This window comes from Triplophysa rosa, linkage group LG25, assembly GCF_024868665.1.
Source record: "Triplophysa rosa linkage group LG25, Trosa_1v2, whole genome shotgun sequence".
NCBI classification, from domain to species: domain Eukaryota; kingdom Metazoa; phylum Chordata; class Actinopteri; order Cypriniformes; family Nemacheilidae; genus Triplophysa; species Triplophysa rosa.
In genome coordinates, this window is record NC_079914.1 from 17,275,088 (window position 1) to 17,289,664 (window position 14,577).

A 14,577-nucleotide genomic window follows, 5' to 3' on the forward strand; every position below is an offset into this window, starting at 1 on the left:
TTCCCCATTTTATAACTACGATTGATTTCCCCACGTACCTGATGTGGCATACTCACCCATGCCGGTGGGATCCTAACAAGACGAATGGCTTCACAACCCTGAAGATATCCCACAAATGTAGATCCACTCCCAGACCAAACATTTGTTGTCCGCGCTTTCTATCTTATTCCTCTGTGCTCTGTCTTGGCGTCCGCCACCGAATCCTCCTTTCTTTCTTTCTTTCTTGTTGTTCTCCGGCTTCTCTTTTCATCGTTCTGCACATCTGGCCACAGAGATGGATGGAGTTTTCATTGGGTGTGTGAGGGCTTTTTAAACAAGAAAGTTCCTTCATGTAGGTGAGTTGCGGCTCACGTAACAGTTTTTCACCGCTCTGTTGATGTAATCTGCTTCAGTTTCATCAGCCGTCTCTCCATCTGTTTCCACGTCTTCCTCTTGTGGTGGTGGTGCTGTAGATCCTCTGAACGCTTCAGTGTGGCCGACTTCCTCTTTTCCTGAAGCTCATGTCTCTTCTGTTTCTCGTAGCACGTCTTTGCTTCTCGCCGCCGTTTGTTGAACAAGCTCGAGTCGCTTCATCTCTGCTTCTTTTGAGGAAGCCGTCTGGAGCGCCTGAAGAATCAGACTGACCTCTCGTAGATTTTAAATTCAACTTTCTAACCATGTCTTTCAATGGCTTACCCATGAGGTCACGTGTGGAGAACATATCACCACGGGTTGCACATGGGGTTTACATGTGATCAAATGTGAGAAACAGTCTTTTGCGTTAGGAATCACTCCTGATATATATGTTTTTGTATTTGGAAATGTTTTTTATCTGTGAGTGGTTGATCACTTTAGGTTTATGATAATACATACGTCTAGAATGACTTAATTCTGGGAAGAAATGTAGTAGATGAGGATCTGTATCATGTGTTGATTGAAGCAGTCACACTACTACTAACTCTAGTTACAGATCAGAGGTCACACTGGAGGATAACTGGTCCAGTATTAGCTGTGGTCCTGCTACTGGTGCTGCTGGGGGTTTCAGTGATAATATACAAGCACTACAGGAAAAGTAAGTAACATGAGTTTAAAGAACTGATTTACATCTGTGTTTGTTTTCAGCACTGCTGACTAAAGTGTTTGTTTGTTTGTTTGTTTGTTAGGTGCTGAAATGCTTTAATACATGAGGTGAGTCAGACCACAACAGCATCTTGTGTAAGAGATCATGTACAGCCGGCAGGTATTCAGGTGATCAGGATCCTGATGATAACAACTGACTGGATGAACATTATCTCATATATCACACAACCAGACGAGTAAATGATCAGACAAACATGCAATTTAATGTCGTTGTTTTCATTATAATTCAATATATGTTATCTAGCTATATTTATATTTAATTATCAGATGTGAAAATAGTGATGGATGCTATTTACGCCAAGTAGAAACAGCAGCATTTCTTAGCAATATGCTATATGCTAACTTTTTCAAACTTGATTAAAAACGTGTTTCTTGGTAAGTAATTACTCCGCAATGTGATATCAATCCACGTCTTTAGAGATTGGACCCATGTTGCATTGTTTGTGAGATTTATATGCGCGATGACGTCTACCGGCCCCGCCAAAGGAAGTTGTCGCTTTTAGCATCTTGTTAGCAACCGCCGTTTTAAAGACACAATAAAGGTTTAAAAAATCACAAGCGGGTTATAACTGGTGCGTTTTATGTCATAGATGAAAACGTTAACATATTTAGATGTTTTGTTAACCAGAGATCTTATTATTTACCCAAAACCAGACTAATAGTGCTAAAATGCTAACTCGCTTCCATACAAAAACACGTCATCTGTGCACCACTCTATAGGGCCTGTTGTCACATGGGCTCAAGTGTCTTATAAGTGTCTGATTTTGAGTCAATAATCTGCTTTCTGTAGATGTGAATTAGCATGTGGGTTGTGGGACGTTTAAACTGTGTTCTCACGTTTGCTTATAAATAATAGGTTGGTGCATTTTGTCACACATCTTTATTTGATGTCATTTATTCAGTTTACAGTTTCATGCATTTGACCAAAGATACCGACCAACACCATCTGAAGATGAGAGATCACATGATTTATTCTGTCTGTGTTTTCTTACAGAGCAATGGAGGAGAAAATAAAGAGATGACACATATTACACATGTGAACCGAAGACTTCCAACACTACTAGCTCATTGTCACTGAATACAGAATGTTACAAATGTTGATGTGAAACACTAAAGTCTCATGAATCCACTTGGTTTCATATTCAGAAAAAGTGCTTCATGGGTCACATAAAAACACTAATAATACAGCATAGCATAATGTAAATTATAAGATGCTATTTTCTTCTCTTTTACTTTTTCCTCCCAAAAGAGGACGCAACACCTATCACTACACTATAGAATCACTTTTATGACACTACATTGTTTTCTGTTTTTATTAATGTTGTGTTATTGTTAGTGTCAGTAACTTATCATGTGTGGCTATAATTAAATCCTTCTTGGATGATTTTTTTACCCTCCATTTCTGTAATTCCTGTTACTTTTGATTGAGTTCTTCAGTTTAGAGCTTTAAGAGTAGTAGAGAACCAACTAGAAGCTTGATGAAAATTGGGAGTAGATGGGACAATGTTATTATAAACAAGTTATTTTAATATATTAATATTATTTTGAAATAAAATCTTATAAAATAAACCATTTGCTTTAGTTTAACTATGGTATTCGTCTCACTATAGTACCTATAGTTTAATTATGATGTCTGAAGTCAAACCATAGATCATTTTCATTTCCTTAATAGGTTCTCGTTGTTTCTTCTTAAAGAGAAAGATGAGTGTCATATGTGAAGGACATGTTTAATACTCGATTCTAATAAGACACATGTCTACTTCATATGAGATCATCTTTCTGTGGACTTTTGAAAAGATATTTCAATTACCACTTTAAAAATGTGTAAGATGTATATTGCCTTATTAAACTCGTATTGTTGTATAATTATCCGTATCACATGCTGATCCTAATATGCCTTTCTGTAAAGCTGATGTTAAACCATCATGTTCAGGGACATTTACTCTTTCTGGCTGGTGGGAGGATTTTCCCTAATTCCATACAGTAAAATTGAGAACACAACTGAAAGCTCACCTCTTCTGGGAACACGTAACTTTGTCTTACAATAAAAACAGAAATCTTTTCACTACATCTCTCTTAGTTAAATTCTCTGTGTACTGGATTATTCCATCTGAACATTGTGTCTGAAACGCTGTATTACTGGCACTTGTGATTATTGCCTTCTTTAGATCAATCGCTTGTTGTGTGGCTTTGGATAAAAGCATCGGCTAAATGAATGTGAATGTAAACTAAATGTACTGGGAAAAGCTCTATACAAATAAACTTGAACTGAATTGAAAACATTAACCTGTGCAGTACATTGTCAACAAACAACATGAAGCGAGAAGCAATATAACATAAGAGAAGAAAAACATCAAGGAAACTAATTGAAGGTTCAAATATTTATAGGAAATAAAGGTGGTTTGTCAGGACTAAATACAAATTATTACAAGATATTCTTCATGATCCTATAGGTTTTTACTCACATTTGTGGTGAGTCCCAAGTAATATTCAAATACATAAAATTATTAAAAAATACATTTTTACATGACGTTTCTGAAGTTGAATCTGTTATTGAAGTATTTACAGTTAAAGAGTTCTTGTGAGAAGCTCCTTTAGTCATCTTTGAGAGAAACGACGCCTCCTGGTGGTGAAGGGGCTTAATGCACCCTGTGTTGTTTGTGTGTACCTTTAAATATATCACTCCCAGCTTAAAACGGATAGACACATTTAATAACAAATAAATGTAAGAATATTGAGGAAACTGCATCACAGGAATTCAAAGATCAACGTCTGGTGTTGACATCGGCGTACACCACCTCATCATCCTCTTCTTTAACTCTCTGTGAGAAAAACAAAAATAGAAGAAAAACAAAAGCAGGTGTATTTTAAAAATGCTTTATACTATATATAATGTGTAATCTATACCCAGATATATTGGAGAAAGTCAGAATAAACTGTGTTTGTGCACTGTTGAACTGTTTCACAGGAAACCATAAACGTGAAGCTGATCTGACACGTGTGAAGATGCATCTGTCTGTCGCGTGGCAGATGTGTTATGAGCTCTGCGATGGTTTCTCACGCATACTATCCGTCCTAAAGTATTCAAAACTAGCATTAATACATCCCAAATCATAGTGTGTTGAAATGAGTATTCTCACTGGTTAGCACAACATGATATCAGGCAGGTGGTTTTGTGTCTGTCTAGACAGCCTTTTTGAAAAAAACAACCATGATTTTACTACAAATTAAACCAACAGACATGATTACTAGCCGTGATATTCGTAATAAAACGACTGATAGTGAACGCATCAAAAATGTGGTTACTACAACAAAACCATGATTTATTTTCAATAAAAGTGTTTACAAACACACAGTATATTTGAGGATGATCTAATGTTTTATTGTTTGCTGCTCATGTTATCGATGTGTGCAAATATGATCCCAATGATATTCTTCTCACAGAAAACTCTAGTTGATTTGATTTCTTAGTATTATAGTTATATATGTAAAGTACAGCACATATTTTATAGTATTTATGTGATACGTGTAATTGATCATTCACACTTACTTTTATGTGTTTGTCTCGTTTGTAGAATGTTGTATCAGCATAAATGACCTCACGGGTCTGAACTGTAACAATAAAGACACATGTGAAATTGGATTTCTACAGATTTTGTTTTAGCTATCGTACCTTGAAATCATGAATAGTTTCTCAATAGGGCGATTCACATTTCGCGCAGAAAACGCTAACCACACTGCTTTCTCATGCGGTGCGCGTGCAGCATTCTGAAAATATTTTCATCTCGATGCGGCCTAGAAAAACTGATCGCGACCGCGTCACTCCCTATTTGCGCTTCTACATTTAAAATAATGAACTTGCGATAATAAAGAAATGTGAATCGCCCCTTGGACTGTTAAATATACACGACATCCTCTGTAAATAAACTGTTGCATCAGCCAGAAGAGTTTGTTTCCAAAATGAGATAACTCCATTTTAAAAATAAATTAAAAAAATCCTGTTATTTATTGTGTTAAGTGTTGGGCAAGTTACTCTGAAAAGTTAATAATTACTAGTTACTAATTACATATTCAATAGTGTAATTAGATTACTGTACAAATTACTTTTTCCAAAAAGTATTTCATTATTTATTACTGATTACTTTCTATATATTAACCTTGATTAGTTAAGTGATTCCAGGACAGACATGAAACGACTCTTAATTCATTCAAATAAATAATATTAAACTACATAAAGTACTCTTGTTTACTGACCAAAGTTTTACAAATGTGTACATTAGACATCAATATACATTGAAGCACGGATTTTAAAGTTAGACTTTGAATTTTGATGTCAATTCCACTATTGCACACACATATATTACACAAAGTATTTAGTTGAATTACATCAGACGTACCTGATTAAATTACAGAAAAAATAAGAATAATCCCTTACTTTACTTTTTCAAGGGAAAAGTAATTAAGTTGCAGTAACTCATCATTACTTAGTAACTAGTTACACCCAACACTGATTGTGTTATCATGTTTTCATTGTGCATTTTTTGAGTTATTATGGCTTAAATCAAAACAAACCAACTGCAGTTTGATTGACATTAATTGGAATGCACAATAAAAAACATGAGGGTTTTTTTTAATAATAAAAACAGAGTTCTCTCATTTTGGAAGAAAGCTCTTCAAATAATCATGTGAATATTGCTCTAAGCCCCTCCTCCTTCTCTAGAAAACGTCACAGCTCTCTTTCTCTTGACAGAAAGTCCACGTCATTTACCTTCTTCATGTGTGTGTGTGTGTTTTCTGCAGATGCAGAAGATCAGAAGAGTTAAAACCATCAGAGATCCAACAGCAGCAGCAGCACAAGAGAGGAGCGTTATATCATCTGAGGTTGGAGCATCAACATCTACTGCTGCAATGATACACAACAACACACCTGTAATCACATTGCAGTCGGACTGATAGAGTTCATGTCTAAAGAGCACAAAAATGCTGACACATGAACGTCAATGTGATTACTTTAAAACCACAACAGTGTCTTCACCAAATCAAGCCCATGTCCACACATAACTGACATCATGTACTGGACAAGCTGATGAGACAACACAATAACTGAGATGACAAATTTAAGACTCAATTCTGAAAGCTGTATAAACACTTTTTCACGTGGGAACACCGACCGCTTCACAAAGTATGTTATGTCCTGTATGAACTATGGTTGTAAAATAGACTCAGTGTGTAATGTATTGTATATTTATGCCACAGCTGTATTCTGGATCTCCTGATCTTCTGAGGGGTTTGTGAGGGAGTTTCTTCCATATGTGGAAAATATTTACAGAAATATGAACATGTGTTTACCTGACACACCTGAACTCTCTGATGATGAAGATGATGATGGTGATGATGATGATGAAGATGATGTTTGTGTAGATTCACTGACACTGACAGTACTGGGAGCTGGAAAATATTAGAGAATCACAGAAATAAAAATACATTAATAATAAAAGTTCTACCTCATTTGTCAGTGTGAGACTTTATTGTGACTGTGAATGCTAATAAAGAAAGTCGACATAAAATGCTGTGTAATGAAATATATTTAAAATATTAAGAATTTATTGAACAAACTCAACTGAAATATCAGAGTTTAATTACACAGTAACTCTACTCACCACCAACAGAAAGACTGAAATGCTTAACTGTCTGATTAGTTCCTATTATAACAGTGAGATGATAAAGTCCAGAGTGTTGAGATGTGATGTGTGTGATGGTGAGATCTCCAGTCTGATTGTTCATCTTCAGTCTGTCTCTGAACATCTCAGCCTCATTATTATCATCATATATGGGATTAATATTGACTGATCTCTTGATTCTGGCGATGCGAAGGCCGTTTACTCCAAACCTCCACTCGATTGTTTCATTTCTCAGTATGTGAGTGAGATGAGTGTGTAGAGTAACAGAATGTCCCTCCATCACTGACACTGACTTCACTTCATCACCAAACACACCTGAACAACACAAACACACACACACAATTACATGTATTTTATTAGTGCTCACACAGTAAAAGTGGTATTTAAGACAGTAAATCGTTCACTCATAACACTGACCATCAGACCAGATCCGATCAAATCTATAATCTATGTTTCACACTGTTTTATCTCTAAAGACAGCTCTCACACTAAGGGTGCGTTCACACTTGTCTGCTTCAATTTCAATAAACTCCGGTGGGATTTCTCTATAGTTTCTTTGAGTGAACGTGATCTCTGGCGCACATCAAACAACGGCCAGAGACGGCAGAAAAGACGGTTTGAAATATGAACACAACACGGACCAAAGGCATCTAAACAAACTACGAACAGGAAGTGATGCAACTCTAAAAACCACACTGTATGCTAAACTATCATGAGTGCTTATTAGATTCGTGTTTGTGCATGTCACAGAGGAGCTGATTTGACTGCTTTAAACATTTCATGAGGTCTTCACAGGTTATCATCTGATAAAAATACAACCGCTGAGCATGTGTATCGCATCACACATCACTGCACTGCGTTCGTCAGACGGAAGTCAACTCCTGTAGTTTAACTGTAAACCTCACGATAAACATACAGAACAAATGAAGCCAGCGTTGAAGAAAGAGTTAAAGAGGACGAGAAACAATCACAGATGACATCCGGCTCACTTTGCTTTGCTTTGGCTTTCATGAAGGCTGAGATGAAGCCACTACACCGCCGGCGGCCAAATGCACACAAGAAATAACACACTGCATATGATGCTATTTACACTCAATCAATATTTGTCATCTGTAAAGTCGTGAGGCTAGTGGATGATGTGGGCTTTACGGATCCGTATGAACCTGCATACCCTGCAGACGTTACACCACGGGGTTGTTGTTGAATAAAGTGTTGGCTTCTGCAAGAGATGTGTGAATCTTTGCGTGTTGGTTGTGTTTGTGGTTGACTGGTTGTGTAGACTTGAGTGTAAAGAGAAGAGGAAATTGTACCTAAGCGTTTGTAACGTGTGATGTTCTTAACTCAACATTAAATGAATTCTGAAATAAAATCCACAGCGTGAAACGAGATCTTTAAAACATGGTCTTAAAATAAAAGTGCTGCACGTTCAGAAAAGAACGATGTGTTGTTTTTAAAGTGATACGAAGAGAAACATAGAAAGAGTTTGATTATTTATTATTGTTGATTCGGGATGAAGAAGTTGATGGAGTAAATGAGCACATGTTGAAGCTTCATCAGCATCCAGAGGTCGGTATTAAACAAGAAACTGAACTCCTTTTGTGCGCACGAATCCACACTCAGTGCCTTCAAAAGCAACTTTCTGAAGAACGTTCTGAGCTTTTGGCTGTCATCACTTTCTCTAAAGAATAAGAATCAAGGTCCAGTTCAAGTGCTTGTTTTTGTGTCAGAGGTCATCTGTGTCAGCGATGGGAATTTGATCAAGGACTCTCGCATTAGTTATAGATTTTTATAAATGCTTGAATTTTTCTGAAGCATGTGCAATATGAAATATATGACTGTTTTATGTGATTTCATGTGTTTTTACGTTTAGTCTGAAACTAATATGTAATGTGTTGTTCTCGCACTACACATTATTACAGAAGCAAATATAGAAATAAAGTCAACTTACCGATCAGAGTCCACAAGCACAAGACAAGAGATGTGTGAAGCATTTTCTGTTGTGATGCTGAGAAATAATAACTCTCTAAAAGACTAAAAAAATACTCCAAAACTCAATGGAAGTGTTGCATTAATGCTGTTCCAAAGCACTTAAAGAAACGTAGTGTTGTATCATGACTAAAGTTCACAGGAGGTGCAGAGGTGTGGTTTTCAAATGTGTGATTTTCTGCTTGTTGGTCATCACTGTGTGTAAAACCTGACATCATCTATACTGCGTGTGTGTCCGTTAGCGGTCGCCCTGATGTCAATACATTTACATTTATGCATTTTGCAGACGCTTTTATCCAAAGCAACTTACCCTGCATTATACATTAATCAAATAAATACATTACTAAATATTACATGTTGTTTATCTTATTATGTAAAATGTTTGTGCGAGGATCCAATATACTGTTTGTGCAATGTAAAAGTCATTACGTTTGTAGATAGTCCCCACAAAACAGAAAGCTAAGTGTGTGCGTGTGTGTGTGTGTGTGTGTGTGTGTGAGTGTGTGTGCGTGCGTGCGCGTGTGTGTGTGTGTGTGTGTGTGTGTGTGTGCGTGCGTGCGTGCGTGCGTGCGTGCGTGCAGTGAGACTGTCCAATACATCCCTCGTGTGCAAAGAAATCACTGACCTTTCGAATGGATTTTTAAAGAGGAACTGCATGTTTTTATTTATAAACATATTGGTAGAAAATAAATCATGTGTTTTATAGATGTTTTGTATTCATGAGGACAAAACTAGAGAGACAGAATGTAAAATCAATTTGCCTGCAGTTTCCTCAGATGAACACTAGATGGCATACAGTTTATTGACGAAGAGCTTTGCAAACGCACAAGACGCAGATGTGTGTCCTGAATAATGACGTCAGTTGCAATATCGCGTCATCCTCATGAGGGCGCTAATCGGCTTTATATTTTATCACAGGGCTGCATTACAGTGATGTATAAAACATGCAATCCTTAACATTAGTGTTGGGTCCGAGTCTACCTTTGTCGAGTCCGAGTCAAGTCCAAGCCCTTATTAGGTAAGTCCGCAAGTTTGTCATTTGTAATAAATTCAAACAATAAATTCTGTTTTGTGGTGCTTTAATGTTTAGAGCCTCAGTCTAAGCAGCATACAGTGTATGTTAACCCATCATCTCTTCTAGTTTCACATATTAAACATGAAAGAAGATCACAACTGTTGAAATATGTCAAAGCACATACAGTATGTACTAAAGTTAATCTACTGACTCACCTGTCTGGTTTGTTTGTTGAATAAAAAATGGCATATATCTGCATTATGATTGGTCAGATTGCCTGTCAATCAAACTCTGGTGAAAGGTCAATTGTAAACTCAACACTGAGCTCTTAAATATATTTTTTATCTTTACAAATCGTTTGCAATGTACAGTGCAATCATATGTTTACCTGCATGCTCAAAAGGTCAAGATGATCGTGATGTGTACGGAGCGCTCTGATCGCCTGAAGTTGAAAAAAAGCCGCACTGCTTTCTCGTTTTTTTCCAAAGCGCCTGGAGTTTGCGCTCTCCTGGCGTCTGTCGTCGCTAAGCAACCATGGGCCAAGATAGCGGTTGAGACAAGGAGGTATAAACAAAGGATATATGGAATATATGCACTGAAAATACCTCGCAATAACTCTGCTACTAGATGTAGTTATGCTGTGACCATCTGTGTCTCCATCTTCATTGAGCTTGTCTATACTGCTTGGTTCTTGTGTGGCATTCTGAAAAGTTTGGGCTGGTATAACGAGGAGTTCTGTCTTGGAGAGGTTGAGTTGTAGGTGATGCTCTTTCATCCAAGAAGAGATGTCCAGAGGCAGGCAGAGACACGGGCAGAGATGGTGGGGTCATCTGGCTGAAAAGAGAAATAAAGATGCGTGTCATTTGCATAAAAATGGTATGAGAACCCATGTGCCTCAATTATTGGACCCAGGGATGTGGCATATATAGAAAAGAGGAGAGGGGCAAGAACTGATCCCTAAGGAACTCCAGTTGTCAGCTTGTGAGATCTGGATGTCTCGCCTCTCCAGAACACATTAAAGGATCTGCCTATGAGATAAGAGTCAGACCAGTTGACTGCAGTTCCAGAGATGCCCAGTTTGGAGAGAGTAGACAGCAGGATCTGGTGGTTCACAGTGTCAAATGCAGCAGAGAGGTCAAGTAGAATAAGGACAGATGACAAGGATTTAGCCCTTGCCTGCCATAGGTTTTCGACGACAGACAGGAGAACAATTTTGGAGACATCAAGAGAAAGAACAAGATCTAGCTGGTAGCCTCCTCTGTGGGTGGGAGGGGTGTTGGCCCTGTGAAGGTCAAACAAGGAGAGAAGGGCTAAGAAGTCAGCTGCTTGTGGTTTGTCTAGGTGGATGTTAAAGTCGCCTAGCATTCCCAGTGGAGTGCCGTCTTCAGAGATAGAGGACAGCAGCGTGTCAAGCTCTTTTAAGAAGTTTCCCAGTTGACCTGGAGGGCGATAGATGACAACACAATGTATTTTTGGCTGCAAGGAAAAGACAGAGGAGTGAATTTCCAGGTGTTGGAAACAAGCAAACCTGAACCCAGAAGGATGAGGAGTGGGTGAAGTTGAAGTTGTTGGAGAGGGCCAATGGAGCAGCAGTGCTACTAAATCCTCTTTCTTTGAAAAGCCTAATTCCTCTTTTTTTAACTCCGTATTATGTCTTCTTCCCGTAAACGCACTCGTTCTTATTTCAAAGACTCTTGAGACATGACGGATCATTTATTCATCTTTGCTCTTTCAGTATTTCTGGCTGGTGAGTATTTTGTGTTGAATGCGTGTTGATGTTGTTGTTCGTCTGTTAGGGGCCTGAAGCGTCTGAGCTGAATCGAGGAAGGAATATTGCATTGGTTTTATTTTTTCTTGGTGCGTATGTCTTTCCTGCAGAAAATAAACCAGTCAATGTCATTCTGTTTAAAAGTGTATGTCAGTGTGTAAGCAGGTTTTGTGGGTGTTTGTCAGAGATAATGATGTTTATTTGAAAACATACATGTGAAAAGCACAAAAAGAGAATATAGGCCTACAGTTTTACATTCGGTAATTAAATTGTTTATGGAAACAATGTATAAAAACAAACCTGAATCTCAGTTTGTGTTTGTGTTGTGCAGGTGCTGATGATGTTGTGAGATTGTCAGCGATTAAAGGAGGTTCTGTGACTCTACACATCAATCCTGATGAAATACAGAAAGCTGCAGATCTGCTTTGGACGTTTAATGATGAAGACACATTTATTGCAAAGATCGACAGAGAAACACACGAGACCTCAATACCTAGAAACACCGATGAGAGATTCAGAAACAGACTGCAGGTGGATCAGACGGGATCTCTCAACATCACTGATGTCAGAACCACAGACTCTGGACTTTATAAACTACAGATCAGCCGCAGTTCTGGGATTTCATACAAGAGATTCGATGTGACCGTCACTGGTGAGTGAACAATGTTTGCCACAGTCAAGTTTTCAAAGGCTTTTTTGGTCTGTTTCTGTTTCTTCCTCTTTTCTAGCTGCTGTCTGTGCACACGATCTCACTTCTTCTGTTTACCTTTACCTTCCTGTTTCCAGAAGCCAGTCCGGTGTCACCCTGGATTATAGCTGTAATATTGTTAACGCTGTTCCTGAATTTGCTGCTGTTTGCATTTATACATACTGCAAGAAGAGTAAGTGACATATTTACTGACTTTATTACATGTGATTATTAAGAACCGATTTAAATCAGTGTTTAGATTCAGCATTGCTGACAGATGTGTGTGTGTGTGTGTGGGAAGGGTAAACCCTACGGTATGGGGACAAAATGTCCCCACAAAGATGGCAATATCCAAAACCCTTGTCCTTGTGGGGACATTTTTTTGTCCCCATGAGGAAACAAGCTTATAATCATACAGAATGAACTTTTGTGAAAATGTAAAAGAGCAGACAGTTGTGTGTGATTGTTAGGGTTAGGGAATATGAGATACAGTTTGTACAGTATAAAAACCATTGTGTCTATGGAATGTCCCCATAAAACATGGAAACCCAACACGTGTGTGTGTGTGTGTGTGTGCGTGCGTGCGTGCGTGCGTGTGTGTGTGTGTGTGTGTGCGTGTGCGTGTGCGTGTGTGTGTGTGTGTGTGTGTGTGTGTGCGTGTGCGTGTGTTCAGGTGTTACAATGCTTATGCTGCAATCCTAATATATGAGGTGAGTCAGACCACAACATTATCCTACATATACACAATCCCGTAAAAACGTCACTTTCTGACAGCTGGTGCGCCAGTAAAACACTGTAAACGTACTGTTTGGTCACGTAAAATTACATGCTTTTCATGTTTCTCTTGTTAGTTTGCCATCTTTTATGTCATTTGACTTTTTTTAACCGTATTTCAAAATTACACTGTAAAAAATGCATGAATTTTTTTTCTTTTCCGGCAGCTGGGGCGGCAGTAAAATATTGTAAAATTACAGTTTTGTCACGTAGATGTTTCTCTTGTGGAGTTGCTGTTGATTTTTCTGTATTTTTGCACTAAACTGATAAATTGCACTAAACTTTATGTTATAATAATAAATAAATGATGGTGATCTGTTGTTTGACTAATATAACCTTTAGACACATTTGTGTTGTGTACACTTTCTATTCCTAACCCACACCAAACCACTTCATACCAGTTTTTTAAGATTATAAATCTATGGAGTCGCAATTCTGTGTTCTCCGGGCACCATAAGAAACAATGACTGCTGCAGATCGACTCGCTGATAGAAGACTGTTGCGATTATATAGTGATCTAACTAAATGAATCAGGGTTTTACTATAGTTTAACTAGTGTAAAACCACAGTAACCACAAATTTAACGTTTTTTACTATAGTAACTATAGTAGTCTGATATTTGTAGTAAAAGCGAGTACGATTTTCTTTTCCTTAATACGTTCATATTGATTTTAAAGAGAAAGATGATCATTTAAGGACATCTTTAAAACGTACATGTCCACTTCATGTGAAAGTCTACCCTCATTCACCACCGGACTACACTTCCCATAATCCTTTGCACCCGTCTCACCTGATCCCCATTATCTGGACATCAATTGTTAATTCCTATCACCTATCTAATGTGTTGTCTTGCTCTGCAATTTTATAGTTTCTAGTAAAACAAGGAATCTTGTTAAAAAATCAGAACTTGCAGTCTTTTTCTGTAATTTTATGGGTTTTGACCGTATTTAAAAAAAATACAAATACATTTAAAATCTGTAAAAATAACATTATATATATAACATTTTTGCATTATACGAGGAAAATCTCTAAATTCTGTAAAATTACTTTGTTTACAGTGTATGTTATTGTCATATGGTCTTATCACACAGAATGCTTGATTATAATTTATAAACGTTCATGGAAACTTTGTATTACTGGCGTTTCTCGTGATTATTGCTGTCTTAAGATGAATCACTTGTTGTTGCTTTAGATAAAAGCGTCTGCTCAATGAATTCATGTCAATGTAAACTAAATGTATTAAGAGAGCTGTATAAAAATAAACTTGAATTGTATCCGAGCTGTACACGGTCAACAAACAACATTGTTGTAAAATGTTCTAAATATTCAAAAACAATATTCTATAATAAATGTAAAATATTAAGGAAACGATTATGAGGACAAAAATGGCACCACCCAGTTGAAATCATTTTCCAGACTGAAAGATGTTTTTAGGAAAAGTTCTAAAACATGAACTGTATTTTTATGTGGAAACTGGAAAGAACATACCCTGATAGCACAATCCATCTGGTTTACGTCTATTTGACATCTGCATTTACATCTGCAA

At 37.4% G+C, this 14,577-nt stretch overlaps 2 protein-coding genes across 2 annotated transcripts in view; both read right to left on the minus strand.

Moving 5' to 3' along the window:
* Positions 1 to 14,577, minus strand: part of LOC130549048 (natural killer cell receptor 2B4-like) — a 176,806-nt gene that overhangs the window by 145,882 nt on the left and 16,347 nt on the right. The gene's annotated exons all lie outside the window — the stretch shown is intronic.
* On the minus strand, positions 3,578 to 8,871 carry LOC130549063 (uncharacterized). The gene is made up of 6 exons (XM_057326214.1): positions 8,749 to 8,871; positions 6,780 to 7,115; positions 6,469 to 6,567; positions 5,888 to 6,022; positions 4,670 to 4,731; positions 3,578 to 3,941 (listed from the first exon to the last, which is right to left on the minus strand). The coding sequence occupies exons 1-6, from the start codon at positions 8,789 to 8,791 to the stop codon at positions 3,885 to 3,887; spliced, it is 732 nt and encodes a 243-aa protein (XP_057182197.1). The 5' UTR covers positions 8,792 to 8,871; the 3' UTR covers positions 3,578 to 3,884.